We start from the raw sequence: 18,312 nt of genomic DNA on the forward strand, positions 1-18,312 counted from the left end.
AGAAAGAAGACCAAAGAACTGTCTGAGGACTTGAGAAACCAAATTGTGAGGAAGTATGAGCAATCTCAAGGCTACAAGTCCATCTCCAAAGACCAGAATGTTCCTGTGTCTACCGTGCGCAGTGTCATCAAGAAGTTTAAAGCCCATGGCACTGTGGCTAACCTCTCTAGATGTGGCCGGAAAAGAAAAATTGACAAGAGATTTCAATGCAAGATTGTGCGGATGTTGGATAAAGAACCTCCACTAACATCCAAACAAGTTCAAGCTGCCCTGCTGTCCGAGGGTACAACGGTGTCAACCCGTACTATCCGTCGGCATCTGAATGAAAAGGGACTGTATGGTAGGAGACCCAGGAAGACTCCACTTCTTACCCCGAGACATAAAAAAGCCAAGCTGGAGTTTGCCAAAACTTACCTGAAAAAGCCTAAAACATTTTGGAAGAATGTTCTCTGGTCAGATGAGACAAAAGTAGAGCTTTTAGGGCAAAAGCATCAACATAGAGTTTACAGGACAAAAAAGAGGCATTCAAAGAAAAGTACACGGTCCCTACAGTCAAACATGGCGGACGTTCCCTGATGTTTTGGGGTTGCTTTGCTGCCTCTGGCACTGGACTGCTTGACCGTGTGCTTGGCATTATGAAGTCAGAAGACTACCAACAAATTTTGCAGCATAATATAGGGCCCAGTGTGAGAAAGCTGGGTCTACCTCAGAGGTCATGGGTCTTCCAGCAGGATAATAACCCAAAACACACTTCAAAAAGCACTAGAAAATGGTTTGAGATCTAAAAATGGCAGTTTGGAGAAGGCACCCTTCAAATATCAGGGACCTGGAGTAGTTTGCCAAAGAAGAATGGTCTAAAATTCCAGCAGCGCATTGTAAGAAACTCATTGATGGTTACCGGAAGCAGTTGGTCGCAGTTATTTTGGATAAAGGTTGTGCAAACAAGTATTAGGCTGAGGGTGCCAATACTTTTGTCCGGCCCATTTTTGGAGTTTTGTGTGAAATGATCGATGTTTTGCTTTTTGCTTCATTCTCTTTTGTGTTTTTTCATTTAAGACAAATTAAATGAAGATAATAATACCAAAGAATTTGTGTTTGCAATCATTTTCAGGAAGAAACTGAGTATTATCTGACAGAATTGCAGGGGTGTCAATACTTTTGGCCATGACTGTACATAGACATACAGTACATATAACATAGAGTACATACTCACCATCACTTGTCACTTTGATCCCCGAAGCCAGTGTCATCTATGAAAAAATATGAAAATAACAAACAAGCCATATACTCCCTGATCCGCAGAAATCCACGCGTGTCCCACGCCGATCTTTCGTGGAGAACAGCAGCATCAGCAGCAGTATGTATGTATGTTGTATGAATGTAGTTTACATGTAGTATGTATGTAGTATATATGAATGTTGTATGAATGTAGCATATATGTAGCATGTATGTAGTATGTATGTTGTATGAATGTAGTATATATGTAGTATATATGTAGTATGTATGTGGTATGTATGTTGTATGAATGTAGTATATACACTCACTGGCCACTTTATTAGGTACACCTGTCCAACTGTGTGTTAAGACTTAATTTCTAATCAGCCAATCACATGGCGGCAACTCAGTGCATTTAGGCATGTAGACATGGTCAAGACAATCTCCTGCAGTTCAAACCGAGCATCAGTATGGGGAAGAAAGGTGATTTGAGTGCCTTTGAACGTGGCATGATTGTTGGTGCCAGAAGGGCTGGTCTGAGAATTTCAGAAACTGCTGATCTACTGGGATTTTCACGCACAACCATCTCTAGGGTTTACAGAGAATGGTCCGAAAAAGAAAAAAAATCCAGTGAGCGGCAGTTCTGTGGCCGGAAATGCCATGTTGATGCCAGAGGTCAGAGGAGAATGGGCAGACTGGTTCGAGCTGATAGAAAGGCAACAGTGACTCAAATTGCCACCCGTTACAACCAAGGTAGGCAGAAGAGCATCTCTGAACGCACAGTGCGTCGAACTTTGAGGCAGATGGGCTACAGCAGCAGAAGACCACACTGGGTACCACTCCTCTCAGCTAAGAACAGGAAACTGAGGCTACAATTTGCACAAGCTCATCGAAATTGGACAGTAGAAGATTGGAAAAACGTTGCCTGGTCTGATGAGTCTCGATTTCTGCTGCGACATTCGGATGGTAGGGTCAGAATTTGGCGTAAACAACATGAAAGCATGGATCCATCCTGCCTTGTATCAACGGTTCAGGCTGGTGGTGGTGGTGTCATGGTGTGGGGAATTTTTTCTGGGCACTCTTTGGGCCCCTTGGTACCAATTGAGCATCGTTGCAACGCCACAGCCTACCTGAGTATTGTTGCTGACCATGTCCATCCCTTTATGACCACAATGTACCCAACATCTGATGGCTACTTTCAGCAGGATAATGCGCCATGTCATAAAGCTCGAATCATCTCAGATTGGTTTCTTGAACATGACAATGAGTTTACTGTACTCAAATGGCCTCCTCAGTCACCAGATCTCAATCCAATAGAGCATCTTTGGGATGTGGTGGAACGGGAGATTCGCATCAGGGATGTGCAGCCGACAAATCTGCGCCAACTGTGTGATGCCATCATGTCAATATGGTCCAAAATCTCTGAGGAAGGCTTCCAGCACCTTGTTGAATCTCTGCCACGAAGAATTGAGGCAGTTCTGAAGGCAAAAGGGGGTCCAACCCCTTACTAGCATGGTGTACCTAATAAAGTGGCCAGTGAGTGTATGTAGCATGTATGTAGTATATATGAATGTTGTATGAATGTAGCATATATGTAGCATGTATGTAGTATGTATGTTGTATGAATGTAGTATATATGTAGTATATATGTAGTATGTATGTAGTATGTATGTATGTTGTATGAATGTAGTATATATGTAGCATGTATGTAGTATGTATGTATGCTGTATGAATGTAGTATATATGTAGTATGTTTTTTTTTTTTTTTTACATTCAACACATTAGCCGGATGATGGGACTACTACTGTCCCATCATTGGCTAATGTGTCAATCACTGGCATTGTAGCAGGCATAGCCCGATGGGACTTGTAGTCCCATCGGACGATGCCTGCACACACACAAGACCCCCGGCAGGCCCGCACAGACCACCGGCAGCCGGCACAGGCCCCCGAGAGGCCCGTACAGGCCCCCAGCAGCTGGCACAGACCACCGACAGCTGGCACAGGCCCCCGAGAGGCCCGTACAGACCACCGGCAGCCGGCACAGGCCCCCGGCAGCCGGCACAGACCACCGACAGCCGGCACAGGCCCCCGAGAGGCCCGTACAGACCACTGGCAGCCGGCACAGGCCCCCGACAGATCTGTACAGACCCCTTAGAGGCCCGTACAGACCACCGGCAGCCGGCACAGGCCCTCGACAGTCGGCACAGACCCCCGAGAGGCCCGCACAGAGCCCGCCCGCACACACAGACACGCACAGTGTCCGCTCACGCACCGCCCACACTCTTCCCCCCCTCCAGAACAGGATGTATAAGGCAAGAAAGGGTTTTTTTTTAATTCCGATATTTCTGTCCCATTGACTTGAATGGGACTTCCGGGATCGGAATCGGCGATACCCGATACTTTTTTCATATCGGCCGATCCAATCCGATCCGATATTTTTCAATATCGGGTGGTATCGCTCAACACTACTGGCAATGCTTTGACTTGCGACTGGGCTCCTCCTACATGAGCACATAGCTGTACTGTGATTGGCTGCTCAGTGCAGTGAGTGCACACATGATCTGTGATAGATCGCAATGTGCAGTCACAGAGACTGTCACTGACATAACAGTGGATGTCCGGCAGCTGCAGGATGAGCAGAGGCGCTGAGGTCAGGCACTGAGAACCATCTTATCCCTCTCATTATTTTCTGTAGTTCCGGCTGCTCTACAGTGGGAAAGTAATAATATAAAGCTGAGGCAGAGAAACTCTGTGGACAGATCTGGGGTATATGTATATTATAACCCTCTAAGCATCACTCTGTCCGAAGCCTTTATAGACTGCACAAGTGCGACGCACCTGCGCAGTCTGGCTCCAGACAGAGTGACGCACCCCCCACGAGATCACGGTAGACGCACTCTCCCCAGGAGATTGCGGTATGTGTAAGCACTGAATGCATACCGCGATCTCCGGCACAACAGCTTACCGATTCGGTGTTGCCGCGGGGTCTTGCGTCTGGCGGTGATGACAGGAGAGGGCGGGTTGTTGGGCCGGAATCGGCGCATGCTCAGTCCGCGCTTTCCAGCGCCATTTTGTGGAATACACACTGCAGTGTGTCTTCAAGAAAATGGCGCCAGAAAGAGAGGAATGTGCAGGCGCCAATTCCGGCCCAACAACCCGCCCTCACATCATGGGCACAAAAGATTACCGATCGGGTATTCACCGTGAAGTCAGTAGAGGGCGGGTTGTGGCGCCATGCATACCTGGATAGGGGGGTTAGAGGACCATGCATGCCAGGATTGGGGGGTGAGGGGTAGCATGCATACCAGGATAGGGGGGTGAGAGGACCATGCATACCAGGATTGGGGGGTGAGGGGACCATGCATACCAGGAAAGGGGGGTGAGGGGACCATGCGTACCAGGAAAGGGGGGTGAGGGGACCATGCATACCAGGATAGGGGGGTGAGGGGACCATGCATACCAGGATTGGGAGGACCATGCATACCAGGATAGGGGGTGAGGGTACCATGCATACCAGGATTAGGGGTGAGAGGACTATGCATTCCAGGATTGGGGGGAGAGGGGGCCATGCATTACAGGATGAGGAATGGGGTGCCATGCATACCAGGATTGGGGGGGGTGAGGGGACCATATACAGTGGGGCAAAAAAGTATTTAGTCAGTCAGCAGTAGTGCAAGTTCCACCACTTAAAAAGATGAGAGGCGTCTGTAATTTACATCATAGGTAGACCTTAACTATGGGAGACAAACTGAGAAAAAAAAATCCAGAAAATCACATTGTCTGTTTTTTTTCCCTTTTATTTGCATATTATGGTGGAAAATAAGTATTTGGTCAGAAACAAGCAATCAAGATTTCTGGCTCTCACAGACCTGTAACTTCTTCTTTAAGAGTCTCCTCTTTCCTCCACTCATTACCTGTAGTAATGGCACCTGTTTAAACTTGTTATCAGTATAAAAAGACACCTGTGCACACCCTCAAACAGTCTGACTCCAAACTCCACTATGGTGAAGACCAAAGAGCTGTCAAAGGACACCAGAAACAAAATTGTAGCCCTGCACCAGGCTGGGAAGACTGAATCTGCAATAGCCAACCAGCTTGGAGTGAAGAAATCAACTGTGGGAGCAATAATTAGAAAATGGAAGACATACAAGACCACTGATAATCTCCCTCGATCTGGTGCTCCACGCAAAATCCCACCCCGTGGGGTCAGAATGATCACAAGAACGGTGAGCAAAAATCCCAGAACCACGCGGGGGGACCTAGTGAATGAACTGCAGAGAGCTGGGACCAATGTAACAAGGCCTACCATAAGTAACACACTACGCCACCATGGACTCAGATCCTGCAGTGCCAGACGTGTCCCACTGCTTAAGCCTGTACATGTCCGGGCCCGTCTGAAGTTTGCTAGAGAGCATTTGGATGATCCAGAGGAGTTTTGGGAGAATGTCCTATGGTCTGATGAAACCAAACTGGAACTGTTTGGTAGAAACACAACTTGTCGTGTTTGGAGGAAAAAAAATACTGAGTTGCATCCATCAAACACCATACCTACTGTAAAGCATGGTGGTGGAAACATCATGCTTTGGGGCTGTTTCTCTGCAAAGGGGCCAGGACGACTGATCCGGGTACATGAAAGAATGAATGGGGCCATGTATCGTGAGATTTTGAGTGCAAACCTCCTTCCATCAGCAAGGGCATTGAAGATGAAACGTGGCTGGGTCTTTCAACATGACAATGATCCAAAGCACACCGCCAGGGCAACGAAGGAGTGGCTTCGTAAGAAGCATTTCAAGGTCCTGGAGTGGCCTAGCCAGTCTCCAGATCTCAACCCTATAGAAAACCTTTGGAGGGAGTTGAAAGACCGTGTTGCCAAGCGAAAAGCCAAAAACATCACTGCTCTAGAGGAGATCTGCATGGAGGAATGGGCCAACATACCAACAACAGTGTGTGGCAACCTTGTGAAGACTTACAGAAAACGTTTGACCTCTGTCATTGGCAACAAAGGATATATCACAAAGTATTGAGATGAAATTTTGTTTCTGACCAAATACTTATTTTCCACCATAATATGCAAATAAAATGAAAAAAAAACAGACAATGTGATTTTCTGGATTTTTTTTCTCAGTTTGTCTCCCATAGTTGAGGTCTACCTATGATGTAAATTACAGACGCCTCTCATCTTTTTAAGTGGTGGAACTTGCACTATTGCTGACTGACTAAATGCTTTTTTGCCCCACTGTATACCAGAACAGGGATGAGAGGGCCATGCATACCATTATAGGGATGACGGGGCCATGCATACCAGGATAGGGGGGTGAGAGGACCATGCATACCAGGATTGGGGGTGAGGTGACCACGCATACCAGGATAGGGGGGTGAGGGGTACCATGCATACCAGGATTGGGGATGAGGGGACCATACATCCTACGACAGGGATGAGGGGGGACCATGCATTCCAGGATAGGGGGGTGAGAGGACCATGCATACCAGGATAGGGGGGTGAGGTGACCACGCAGACCAGGATTGGGGGTGAGGTGACCATGCATACTAGGATTGGGGGTGAGGGGACCACGCATACCAGGATTGGGGGTGAGAGGACCATGCATACCAGGATAGGGGGGTGAGATGACCACGCAGACCAGGATAGGGGGGTGAGAGGACCATGCATACCAGGATTGGGGGTGAGGGGACCACGCATACCAGGATTGGGGGTGAGAGGACCATGCATACCAGGATAGGGGGGTGAGGTGACCACGCAGACCAGGATAGGGGGGTGAGAGGACCATGCATACTAGGATTGGGGGTGAGGGGACCACGCATACCAGGATTGGGGGTGAGAGGACCATGCATACCAGGATAGGGGGGTGAGGTGACCACGCAGACCAGGATAGGGGGGTGAGGTGACCACGCAGACCAGGATAGGGGGGTGAGGGGACCACGCATACCAGGATTGGGGGTGAGGGGACCATGCATACCAGGATTGGTAGGTAAGGGGTGCCATGTATGGTGCAGATATCAGAGTTACTCTGTAAGAACCTGGAATGTCTCCAAGGATTTACTGTATAAGGGTATGTGCACATGTTGCGGATTGCTGTGTGGAATTTTCTGTGCGGAATCTGCATCTCTTGGCAGAATCCGCAGGTCTAAATCCGTGCGGTTTTTATGCAGATTTATTGTGGATTTTGTGCGGATTCCTATAATGGAATAGGTGTAAAAACGCTGTGGATTCCGCACAAAGTATTGACATGCTGCGGAAAATAAACTGCTGCGTTTCCGCTTGGATTTTTCCGCAGCATGTACACAGCGGTTTTTTTCCCCATAGAATAACATTGTACTGTAAATCACTTGTGGATCTGCAGCGTGTGCACATACCCTTAGAACAGTGCCGGCAGATGTCACAGCACTGACTAATGTAGAACACATGGACAATTAATATCAGATATTAGAGGATAACACAAAACAGCAATACGGACAGGAGTGAGGGCCTGTTCCCAGGAGCTTACACTCTGAGAAAATGGCTAAAAAGCCTTCACTAACCCCTGCACAGCTGTATAATGAGGCCCAGGCTTTATAGTGAAGAGGCTGGAGTGATAACAGTGGGGAAAGGAGCGCTTTTTGCAAGAAGAGCCGGCTCTTTTTGGTGAGCGGAGCCGAGTGATCCAGATCACCAAAAAGAGCCGGACTGCCCGTCACTAATGGGCTGCAGTGAAGCCCCCGGGAGCCCTGAGGCACTGGCTGCTGGTGTCGCCCAGGAGAGGGCGTTGCAGGAGAGCCCAGGCCGTAGGTGACAGCAGCTGCCCCGCCCACTCCCTGCCGCGGCACAGCAATGAAGAGGAGAAGCCTGCGACCATGGCAGGAGGCAGCCCGGGATGGTGTGTGTCCCGAGCACTGCCCGCAGGCTGCTCCCCGCTGGCTGGCAGCAGGCTCCTGGCACGAGCAGGACATGAGGGAGAGCGCGCGGCCCCTGCAGCCTGAGCGGAGAGCAGGGCACCCAGTAGGCATCCCTGCTCCCCCAGGAGCGGGCATCCTGCGCCTGTAACCTGCAGTGTGTGGGCGCCATGCTGCCCGGGGTCGGGGTGTTTGGCACCAGCCTGACGTCCAGGGTGATCATCCCTCTGCTGAAAGACGAGGGGTTTTCTGTGAAGGCTCTGTGGGGCAGGACGCAGGAGGAGGCCGAGGAGCTCGCCAAGGAGATGACTGTGCCCTACTACACCAGCCGCATCGACGACGTGTTACTGCACCAGGACGTGGACCTGGTGCTCATCAACCTGCCGCCTCCTCTCACCAAGCAGATCGCAGTCAAGACCCTAGGTGAGTGGCGCCCATGCCCAGCCTTCTGTCAGTGTGTTATTAATGCCTCCATCAGCCTGGCATCACTGCCAGCATCTTAAGAGGGAAGGAAAAGCCACCAGAGGGCTGCAGTGCTAACATTCAGGGTGGTGTATAGTTCCTGGCAGGTGTAGGGGTGACACCTGTCACATGGCAGGGAATGGGCATGGTGTGGAGTGTAAGGAGCTGGTATCTGACCACAACAGTACAGCTACGGATGTGTATGGAACCCTAGCGTATTTGTAAATAAGGGGGATCCGTCCGTGTCGGGGGCTCTCAGCACCTCGTGTCCTACAGCTATGGATGGATGTGTATGGAACCATTGTGTATTTGTAAATAAGGGGGATCAGTCCGTGTCGGGGGCTCTCAGCACCTCGTGTCCTACAGCTATGGATGTGTATATAACCATTGTGTATTTGTAAATAAGGGGGATTGGTCCGTGTCTGGGGCTCTCGGCACCTCGTGTCCTACAGCTATGGATGGATGTGTAATACCCTCGTGTATTTGTAAATCAGGGGGATCGGTCGATGTCAGAGGCTCTCGGCACGTCGTGTCACACAGCTATGGATAGATGTGTATATAACCCTCGTGTATTTGTAAATAAGGGGGAACGGTCCGTGTCAGGGGCTCTCAGCACCTCGAGTCCTACAGCTATGGATGTATTTGTAACCCTCATGTATTTGTAAATAAGGGGGAGCGGTCCGTGTCAGGGGCTCTCAGCACCTCGTGTCCTACAGCTATGGATGTGTATATAACCCTCATGTATTTGTAAATAAGGGGGAGCGGTCCGTGTCTGGGGCTCTCGGCACGTCGTGTCCTACAGCTATGGATGTGTATATAACCCTCGTGTATTTGTAAATAAGGGGGAACGGTCCGTGTCAGGGGCTCTCGGCACCTCATGTCCTACAGCTATGGATGTGTATATAACCCTTGTGTATTTGTAAATAAGGGGGAGCGGTCCGTGTCTGGGACTCTCGGCATCTCGTTTCTTACAGCTATGGATGTGTATGTAACCATTGTGTATTTGTAAATAAGGGGGATCAGTCCGTGTTGGGGGCTCTCGGCACCTCGTGTCTTACAGCTATGGATGTGTATGTAACCATTGTGTATTTGTAAATAAGGGGGATCAGTCCGTGTTGGGGGCTCTCAGCACCTCGTGTCCTACAGCTATGGATGGATGTGTATGTAACCATTGTGTATTTGTAAATAAGGGGGATCGGTCCATGTCAGGGGCTCTCGGCACCTCGTGTCCTACAGCTATGGATGGATGTGTATGGAACCATTGTGTATTTGTAAATAAGGGGGAGCGGTCCGTGTCTGGGGCTCTCGGCACCTCGTGTCTTACAGCTATGGATGTGTATATAACCATTGTGTATTTGTAAATAGGGGGGATCCGTCCGTGTCTGGGGCTCTCAGCACCTCGTGTCCTACAGCTATGGATGTGTATGTAACCATTGTGTATTTGTAAATAAGGGGGATCGGTCCGTGTCTGGGGCTCTCGGCACCTCGTGTCCTACAGCTATGGGTGGATGTGTATGGAACCATTGTGTATTTGTAAATAAGGGGGAGCGGTCCGTGTCTGGGGCTCTCGGCACCTCGTGTCTTACAGCTATGGATGTGTATATAACCCTCGTGTATTTGTAAATAAGGGTGATCCGTCCGTGTCGGGGGCTCTCAGCACCTCGTGTCCTACAGCTATGGATGTGTATATAACCCTCGTGTATTTGTAAATAAGGGGGAGCGGTCCGTGTCTGGGGCTCTCGGCACCTCGTGTCCTACAGCTATGGATGTGTATATAACCCTCGTGTATTTGTAAATAAGGGGGATCCGTCCGTGTCGGGGGCTCTCAGCACCTCGTGTCCTACAGCTATGGATGTGTATATAACCCTCGTGTATTTGTAAATAAGGGGGAGCGGTCTGGGGCTCTCGGCACCTCGTGTCCTACAGCTATGGATGTGTATATAACCCTCGTGTATTTGTAAATAAGGGGGAGCTGTCCATGTAGGGGGCTCTCGGCACCTCGTGTCCTACAGCTATGGATGTGTATATAACCCTCATGTATTTGTAAATAAGGGGGAACGGTCCGTGTCAGGGGCTCTCGGCACCTCGTGTCCTACAGCTATGGATGTGTATATAACCCTTGTGTATTTGTAAATAAGGGGGAGCGGTCTGTGTCTGGGGCTCTCGGCACCTCGTTTCTTACAGCTATGGATGTGTATGTAACCATTGTGTATTTGTAAATAAGGGGTTCAGTCCGTGTCGGGGGCTCTCAGCACCTCGTGTCCTACAGCTATGGATGGATGTGTATGTAACCCTTGTGTATTTGTGAACAAGGGGGATCAGTCCGTGTCGGGGGCTCTCAGCACCTCGTGTCCTACAGCTATGGATGGATGTGTATGTAACCATTGTGTATTTGTAAATAAGGGGGATCAGTCCGTGTCGGGGGCTCTCAGCACCTCGTGTCCTACAGCTATGGATGGATGTGTATGTAACCCTTGTGTATTTGTGAACAAGGGGGATCGGTCCATGTCAGGGGCTCTCGGCACCTCGTGTCCTACAGCTGTGGATGGATGTGTATGGAACCATTGTGTATTTGTAAATAAGGGGGAGCGGTCCGTGTCTGGGGCTCTCGGCACCTCGTGTCTTACAGCTATGGATGTGTATATACTGTAACCCTCGTGTATTTGTAAATAGGGGGGATCCGTCCGTGTCTGGGGCTATCGGCACCTCGTGTCCTACAGCTATGGATGTGTATGTAACCATTGTGTATTTGTAAATAAGGGGGATCGGTCCATGTCAGGGGCTCTCGGCACCTCGTGTCCTACAGCTATGGGTGGATGTGTATGGAACCATTGTGCATTTGTAAATAAGGGGGAGCCGTCCGTGTCTGGGGCTCTCGGCACCTCGTGTCTTACAGCTATGGATGTGTATATAACCCTCGTGTATTTGTAAACAAGGGGGAGCGGTCCGTGTCTGGGGCTCTCAGCACCTCGTGTCCTACAGCTATGGATGTGTATATAACCCTAGTGTATTTGTATACAAGGGGGAGCGGTCCGTGTCTGGGGCTCTCGGCACCTCGTGTCACACAGCTATGGATGGATGTGTATATAACCATTGTGTATTTGTAAATAAGGGGGAGCTGTCCATGTAGGGGGCTCTCGGCACCTCGTGTCACACAGCTATGGATAAATGTGTATATAACCATTGTGTATTTGTAAATAAGGGGGATCAGTCCGTGTCGGGCGCTCTCAGCACCTCGTGTCCTACAGCTATGGATGGGTATATAACCCTCGTCTATTTGTAAATAAGGGGAAGTGATCCGTGTCGGGGCTCTCGGCACCTCGTGTCATACAGCTCATGTTTTTACATAGGAAACTATTTGCATGACAGCTGTTCACACATGCATGGGGTCCAATATGCAGATTAGAATGAACGTCATATCTGTATTTGGGCCTCTAGTAATATGAAGTGAAGCAAAAGACCCTCATTCCTGTGCACACCTATGACACGAAGCCAACATTGGAATCCCCGATTTTAGTGAAATAGAAAACCTCTGTACTTTTCTGTCCGCGGATCTTGGTTTTCCCAGGTTACAATGAAAATCAATCCAGTGGTCATTGTGAGGAACAGAGTCAGAGAATGCTTTCTGCATACCTTCAGCTTCACAAGACAATGGAGTACAGACTTTGTAGTATAATCATTTTTTACAATGCCCGAGTCTGTGCCGCGAATTGTTCTTCATTATTACATCCGTCCCTGGCTGCAGGACGGTGCCCAGTCATAGGCATCACACAGCATGGACCTATGCCAGTCTGTGCTCTGGGAAAGCGTTTTCCAGGACTTTGCAGTTTATGACCTTTACTTCAGATAGGTCATCAATATCAGATCAGTGCGTGTTCACTACCTGCCACCCCCCTAAATTCAGCTGGTAGAAATTCCTTCAGTGGCTGGAGATCTCTGGAGCTCTAGCGGTTAATCTTGGGTAGTGGAACTTAGCTCCCTTAAAGTCAATGGGAATTGAGCTGCAGCAGCTGAGAAGAGCCACTACAGGGAGTATGGAGCTGAGGTATGTTGGCCCTACACTGTGCTGGAGCTGCAGACAGCTGATCAGTCCTGGGGTTGGGTGTTGGTCTCCCACTGATCTGATACTGATGACCGATGGTGAGAATAGGCCATCATTGTCAATCTCCCAGACAGCCCCACTGACAGCACCATTCCTCAATACAAGAATATAAAATCCTGAAAATAGGTGGCGATGCACCTTCAATAGTTGTCGGCTGAATGCTTGTTTGGCCAAAAGCGTTTCCTTCCATCTGCCCTATAGACAAGTATTTGGCCAAGCGTTCATGTGATCCCGATGGGGGAGGAGGACATGCCGCTGCCAGATTCTCTGTCCTTGTAACCAACGTAATCTGCCCAAGAAGTGTTGGTCAAACAAATTACGTGATTAGTCGATTCTGCCAAAATTGGCATGTTCAGGCGAGGGCCCTTTCACATAGCGATTTTTCCTATGTTCAGTGGCCCTATTGGGGCTTATGGCCGAAACCCCTACAAAATGAGATTTGCGCATATGCTCTGACGTGGGCCATTCACTGTAATAATGATGCAGACAAAGTCACCATCATCATTTTCAGCCGTATACTATAGTAGTCTACGTTTAGCTGTCCACCTCTAATAGGCGTATACGGCTGAAAATGGTGATGGTGACTCCATCTGCATCATTATAGTCAGTGGCCCCTTGGCGCATGTGCTCGAATCCTGGGAGGAAGGGGTTTGGACGTAAGCCCTGATGAGGCCACTGTAAGAATAATTGCTGTGTGAAAGGGCCCTAACGTAATAATGTATATGACTAACGTTTAGCCCAGATATAAATGTCTGGTTATTTCAGTATTTTGACCAAATATGGCACTTACTGCACTGTGTGAGCGCTACATGGAGGAATCTCGTTATTCGAGTAGTTAAGAATCTCTTTATGAATGCCAGTAATGTAAATCTACCACGTATCAGCAGATCATACATTAGCACACGTTACACTTCATTGTATGCTATTCCGAGCAGAGTTTGTATTGTAGCAATGATCTCTTATTTGTTAAGAATCTTAGTTATCATTTCTATGTTACATGTAACACTTGTGTTGTGCAGCCCACTATTCACTATGGCAAAATATTCTATCAAAATCATCCCAAATAAATATTCTCTTGCAGTAGTAGAAGGAATGGTGGTGGTGTGGTAGTGCTAGTGGTAATAGTAGTGGTAGTAGTATTGGTGATAGTGCTAGTGGTAATAGTAGTGGTGGTAGTAGTATTGGTGGTAGTAATAGTGGTGGTGGTAGCAGTAGTAGTGGTGATGGTAGTAGTATTAGTGGTAGTACTATTGGTGGTATCAGTGTTAGTAGTAGGGATGGTAGTAGTATTAGTGGTAGTACTAGTGATGGTAGTAGTATTAGTGGTAGTACTAGTGATGATAGTAGTATTAGTGGTAATACTAGTGTTGGTAGTAGTATTAGTGGTAGTACTAGTGATGGTAGTAGTATTAGTGGTAGTACTAGTAGTAGTAGCAGTGGTGGTAGTACTAGTGATAGTACTATTGATGGTAGTAGTAGTAGCAGCAGTGATGGTAGTAGTAGTGATAGTACTATTGATGGTAGTAGTATTAGTGGTAGTAGTAGTAGCAGTGGTGGTGGTAGTAGTGATAGTATTAGTGGTGGTAGAAAAGGTTGTTTTCCTGAGACACTGCACTGAGACATAAAGTCATCACTCGTATTATTCAGTCCTCTAATCTTCACCAATGTGATGCCATGCAGGTCTAGATTGGGAAGCCCTGGCATGCAGTAAGGATGCTCTGTATGCTTCCATTGGTCCCATATAATAATAATAATTTTATTTCTATAGCGCCAACATATTCCGCAGCACTTTACATTATAGAGGGGACTTGTACAGACAATAGACATTACAGCATAACAATAAAAAGATAGATCCAAACAGATACCAAGAGGAATGAGGGCCCTGCTCGCAAGCTTAAAATCTGTGAGGAAAAGGGGAGACACGCAAGGTGGTTGTTAACAATTGCTTTTGTTGTTCGGACCAGCCATAGTGTAAGAATCGGGTGTTCCTGTTGCTGCATGAACCAGTTAACAGTCTAAATATGTAACAGTACAGACACAGAGGGCTATTAAATGCATAAAGCATGTGAGAACATGATGCGAGGAACCTGGTTATGGTAAAAAATTTTGAATGGCAACACGGGGATAGTTAGGTCAATGCGTTGAGGCGGCAGGCCAGTCTGAACAAATGCATTTTTAGGGCTTGCTTAAAACTGTGGGGATTGGGGATTAATCATACTAGCTTGGGTAGTGCATTCCAAAGAATTGATGCAGCATGTGAAAAGTCTTGGAGACGGGAGTGGGAGATTCCGATTATTGAGGATGTTAACCTCAGGTCATTAGCAGAACGGAGGGCAAGGGTAGGGTGGTAGACCGAGACGAGGGAGGAGATGTAGGATGGTGCTGAGCCATGGGGTGCTTTGTGGGTGAAGGTAATAAGTTTGTACGGGATTCTGGAGTGGATGGGTAACCAGTGTAATGACTGGCACAAGGTAGAGGCATCGATATAACAACTGGTGAAGAATATGATCCTAGCTGCAGCATTCAAGACAGATTGGAGAGGGGGGAGTTTGGTAAGAGGGAGACCCATTAGTAGAGAGTTACAATAGTCCAGACGAAAATGAATAAGAGAAACAGTGAGAGTTTTTGCAGAGTTGAAAGTAAGAAAAGGTCGAAATGTTTTTGAGGTGCAGATAACAAGAGCGAACCAGTGATCAGATGTGGGGGGTGAATGAAAGCCCGGACTCAGGTATAACCCCAAGACAGCGGGCATGTTGCTGGGGAGTAATGGTGGAACCACACACGGAAATGGGAATGTCGGGCATAGGTGCATTAGTAGAAGAGAAAACACGAGGAGTTCAGTTTTTGACAGGTTCAGTTTCAGATAGAGGGAGGACATGATGTTGGAGACAGCGGTAAAACAATCACTGGTGTTTTCTAAAAAGGCAGGGGTGATATCAGGAGAAGAAGTGTATAATTGGGTGTCATCGGCATAGAGATGGTACTGGAAACCAAATCTACTGATTATTTGTCCAATAGGGGCAGTATACAAGGAGAAGAGAAGGGGGACTGATCCTAGGACTGATCCTTGAGGAACCCAAACAGTAAGGGGAAGATGAGAGGAGGAGGAACCAGCAAAAGATACAGTGAAGGAGCGCTCAGAGAGATAGGGAGAGAATGGTGTCCTTGAGGCCGATGGAGCGGAGCTTAGTGAGGAGGAGATGATGATCCACAGTGTCGAATGCTGCAGAAAGATCCAAGAGAAATAACATGGAGTAGTGACCATTAGATTTAGCTGTTAGTAGATCATTAGAGACTTTAGTGAGGGCAGTTTCAGTAGAGTGTAAAGAGCGGAAACCGGATTGGAGAGGGTGAAGAGAGTTATCTGAGAGACAGCAGAGAAAAAAAAGTGTGGACAGGCGTTCGAGAAGTTTAGAGATGAAGGGAAGATTAGAGACAGGTCTATAGTTAGCGGCACAGTTTTGGTCGAGGGATGGTTTTTTAAGTAATGAATGTATGATGGCATGCTTAAATGAGGAGGGAAAGATACCGGAAGAGAGAGAGAGGTTGAATATTTTTGTTAGGTGAATGGTGACAGCAGGGGAAAGGGACTGGAGGAGATTTGACGAAATGGGGTCACTGGTGCAAGAGGTTGGGCGAGAAGATGCAAGGAGCCTGCTAACTTCTTCTGTGACTGGTTCAAAGTCAGAGAGTGAGCTAGATGCAGTGGGGGAGGGAGGACAGTGCATGGTATGAGGGGATTGGGAGATTGGATATGGTCAATTTTTTTCTTTGAAATAATTGGCCAGATCGTCAGCGCGGAGATCCGTGGTTGGGGTCTGCACTCTTGGGTTGAGTAGGGAATGAAAAGTGTCAAAGAGACGTGTCGAGTTAATGGATAGTGAGGTGATGAGGGTGTTGAAATTGGTTTGTTTGGAGAGGTGAAGGGCATAAACTTATAATGGATGAAATCTTTGGGTAGATTGGATTTTCTCCACAGACGTTCGGCGCACCAGGAGCACCGCTGTAGGAAACCTGTTTGCAGCATGTGCCAGGGTTGTCGCCATGTGTGCCGACTTGTTCTATGTATAGGAGGTGCAGTTTCATCCAGGGCACTTTGCAGTGTTTCATTGTAATGCTTCAGTGCACATCTTGCCCAGTGAGATTTTTTTCAAGACTGTTTACATACTTAACTTTTTTTCTGAAAAATCAATTAATCTTGGTTCTATGTGTCAAGGTGTATTGATAACACAAGTCATGTCGCTGTGCTGAACTCGTCATATTACAGATCCAAAATGCAACTGACTGACGCCATTGCTTGCTCTAATTTTAAGAGACATGTCAAAATGATGATCTTTAAAATCAGACATTGTATAGGAAAGTGTATAGTTGGTGTGGAAGTCTTATGGCGGCTTTATTTCTGGTATAATAAACCTTGTATGATCATGACACATGCTGATAAGGGAGAAAAGCTATAGTTCATCATGCGTTAGATGTGGTAATGAATCCGCAGGATGTATAGTTGAATTGTGACTGCACTGACAGCGTGTAACTCTTCTGTACAATGTGATGTGCTGTAGGAGTATATTGTATTTCCTTGAATAATGTCAGATACTTGCAGGGACATCAATGCTTGCCAATGTGTCCTCTTGTGTATAATGGCGGATTGTGAGGAATCCCAGCGAAACCCTCCACGATCAGCATGCCATCTGTCATTAATAGGCTGACCACTTTAATAGAAACATCCATCAGGGCCCTTTTTATATACAATATGTCATTAATGTGACAAGACATGATGATTTTAAATTTTTTACTAATCCAGCGCTACCCTTTAACTATGGTACGACATCTGCCACTGGAATAAAGGTAGCGGTGCCCAATATTACTGTCCATTTTATTAATTAATTATTCATATCTGTACAATTATTGGACATTTAGAAGGTAATGCATGTGTGTGATCTTCAGCAGAATACAACCTCCGACAAAAATGTGACTGCTGAACATTGGTGGAATTTTCTTTCATATTATATTTCAATATATGCCCTCAGTTTACCATGTCACAACTTCAGTTTACCGCATATAATATTAAATTGATCTCTTAGGCCTGATGAGGCAGATGTAATTACTGTACTTTGAACAATCCATGTGTCTGTATTATAATCCTTATTGAAAGCATAATCTCCATTTCTGCCTATTTTGATTGTCAACTCCTCAGTGTCCCACCTCCCTGCTGTGGCTGAAATCTCACACTGCTCAGTACAAGCTGCAGGTATCAGTCAAGATGGGAGGATGGAGACTGACTACACCTGGACTCATGAGCTCTATCATGTTTTAGCTGGACATAAAATGCGGATTTTAATATCAAGAGAGAAAACTCACAAAGAGATTATACGGCCTTTCTGAAATAGATTTTCAAAGTAAGTACATCAGCTTCATCAGGCATTGGAGATGAAATTAACAGTGTATATACAGTTTGCATTGTGGAATATGGTGACAGATCTGCTTTCAGCTTACAAGATTATTTGCAGACTGAACAAGTAATGAGCCTGGAAAGATGGAGATATATACATCGATTCTATAATACAGAGGTAGCAAAGTTTAACTTGCTAATTAACGCACCATTTTGATTACTTGTCACAGTAGGTCATCTCACTTAAGGGGATT

The 18,312-nt window shown here is 47.2% G+C and overlaps 1 protein-coding gene across 1 annotated transcript in view; it reads left to right on the forward strand.

Annotated features, from left to right (window-relative positions):
- Window positions 1-7,826: 7,826 nt before the first annotated feature.
- GFOD1 (Gfo/Idh/MocA-like oxidoreductase domain containing 1) overlaps window positions 7,827-18,312 on the forward strand; it is a 92,228-nt gene continuing 81,742 nt past the window's right edge. Inside the window, exon 1 of the mRNA XM_073589961.1 lies at window positions 7,827-8,528. Coding sequence (XP_073446062.1) covers window positions 8,276-8,528 — 253 coding nt within the window. The 5' untranslated portion in view covers window positions 7,827-8,275. The remainder of the gene's footprint in view (window positions 8,529-18,312) is intronic.

The sequence above is a fragment of the Dendrobates tinctorius genome, unplaced genomic scaffold, assembly GCF_039654945.1.
Source record: "Dendrobates tinctorius isolate UK_male_01 unplaced genomic scaffold, ASM3965494v1 ptg000115l, whole genome shotgun sequence".
In the NCBI taxonomy this organism is placed as follows: Eukaryota; Metazoa; Chordata; class Amphibia; order Anura; family Dendrobatidae; genus Dendrobates; species Dendrobates tinctorius.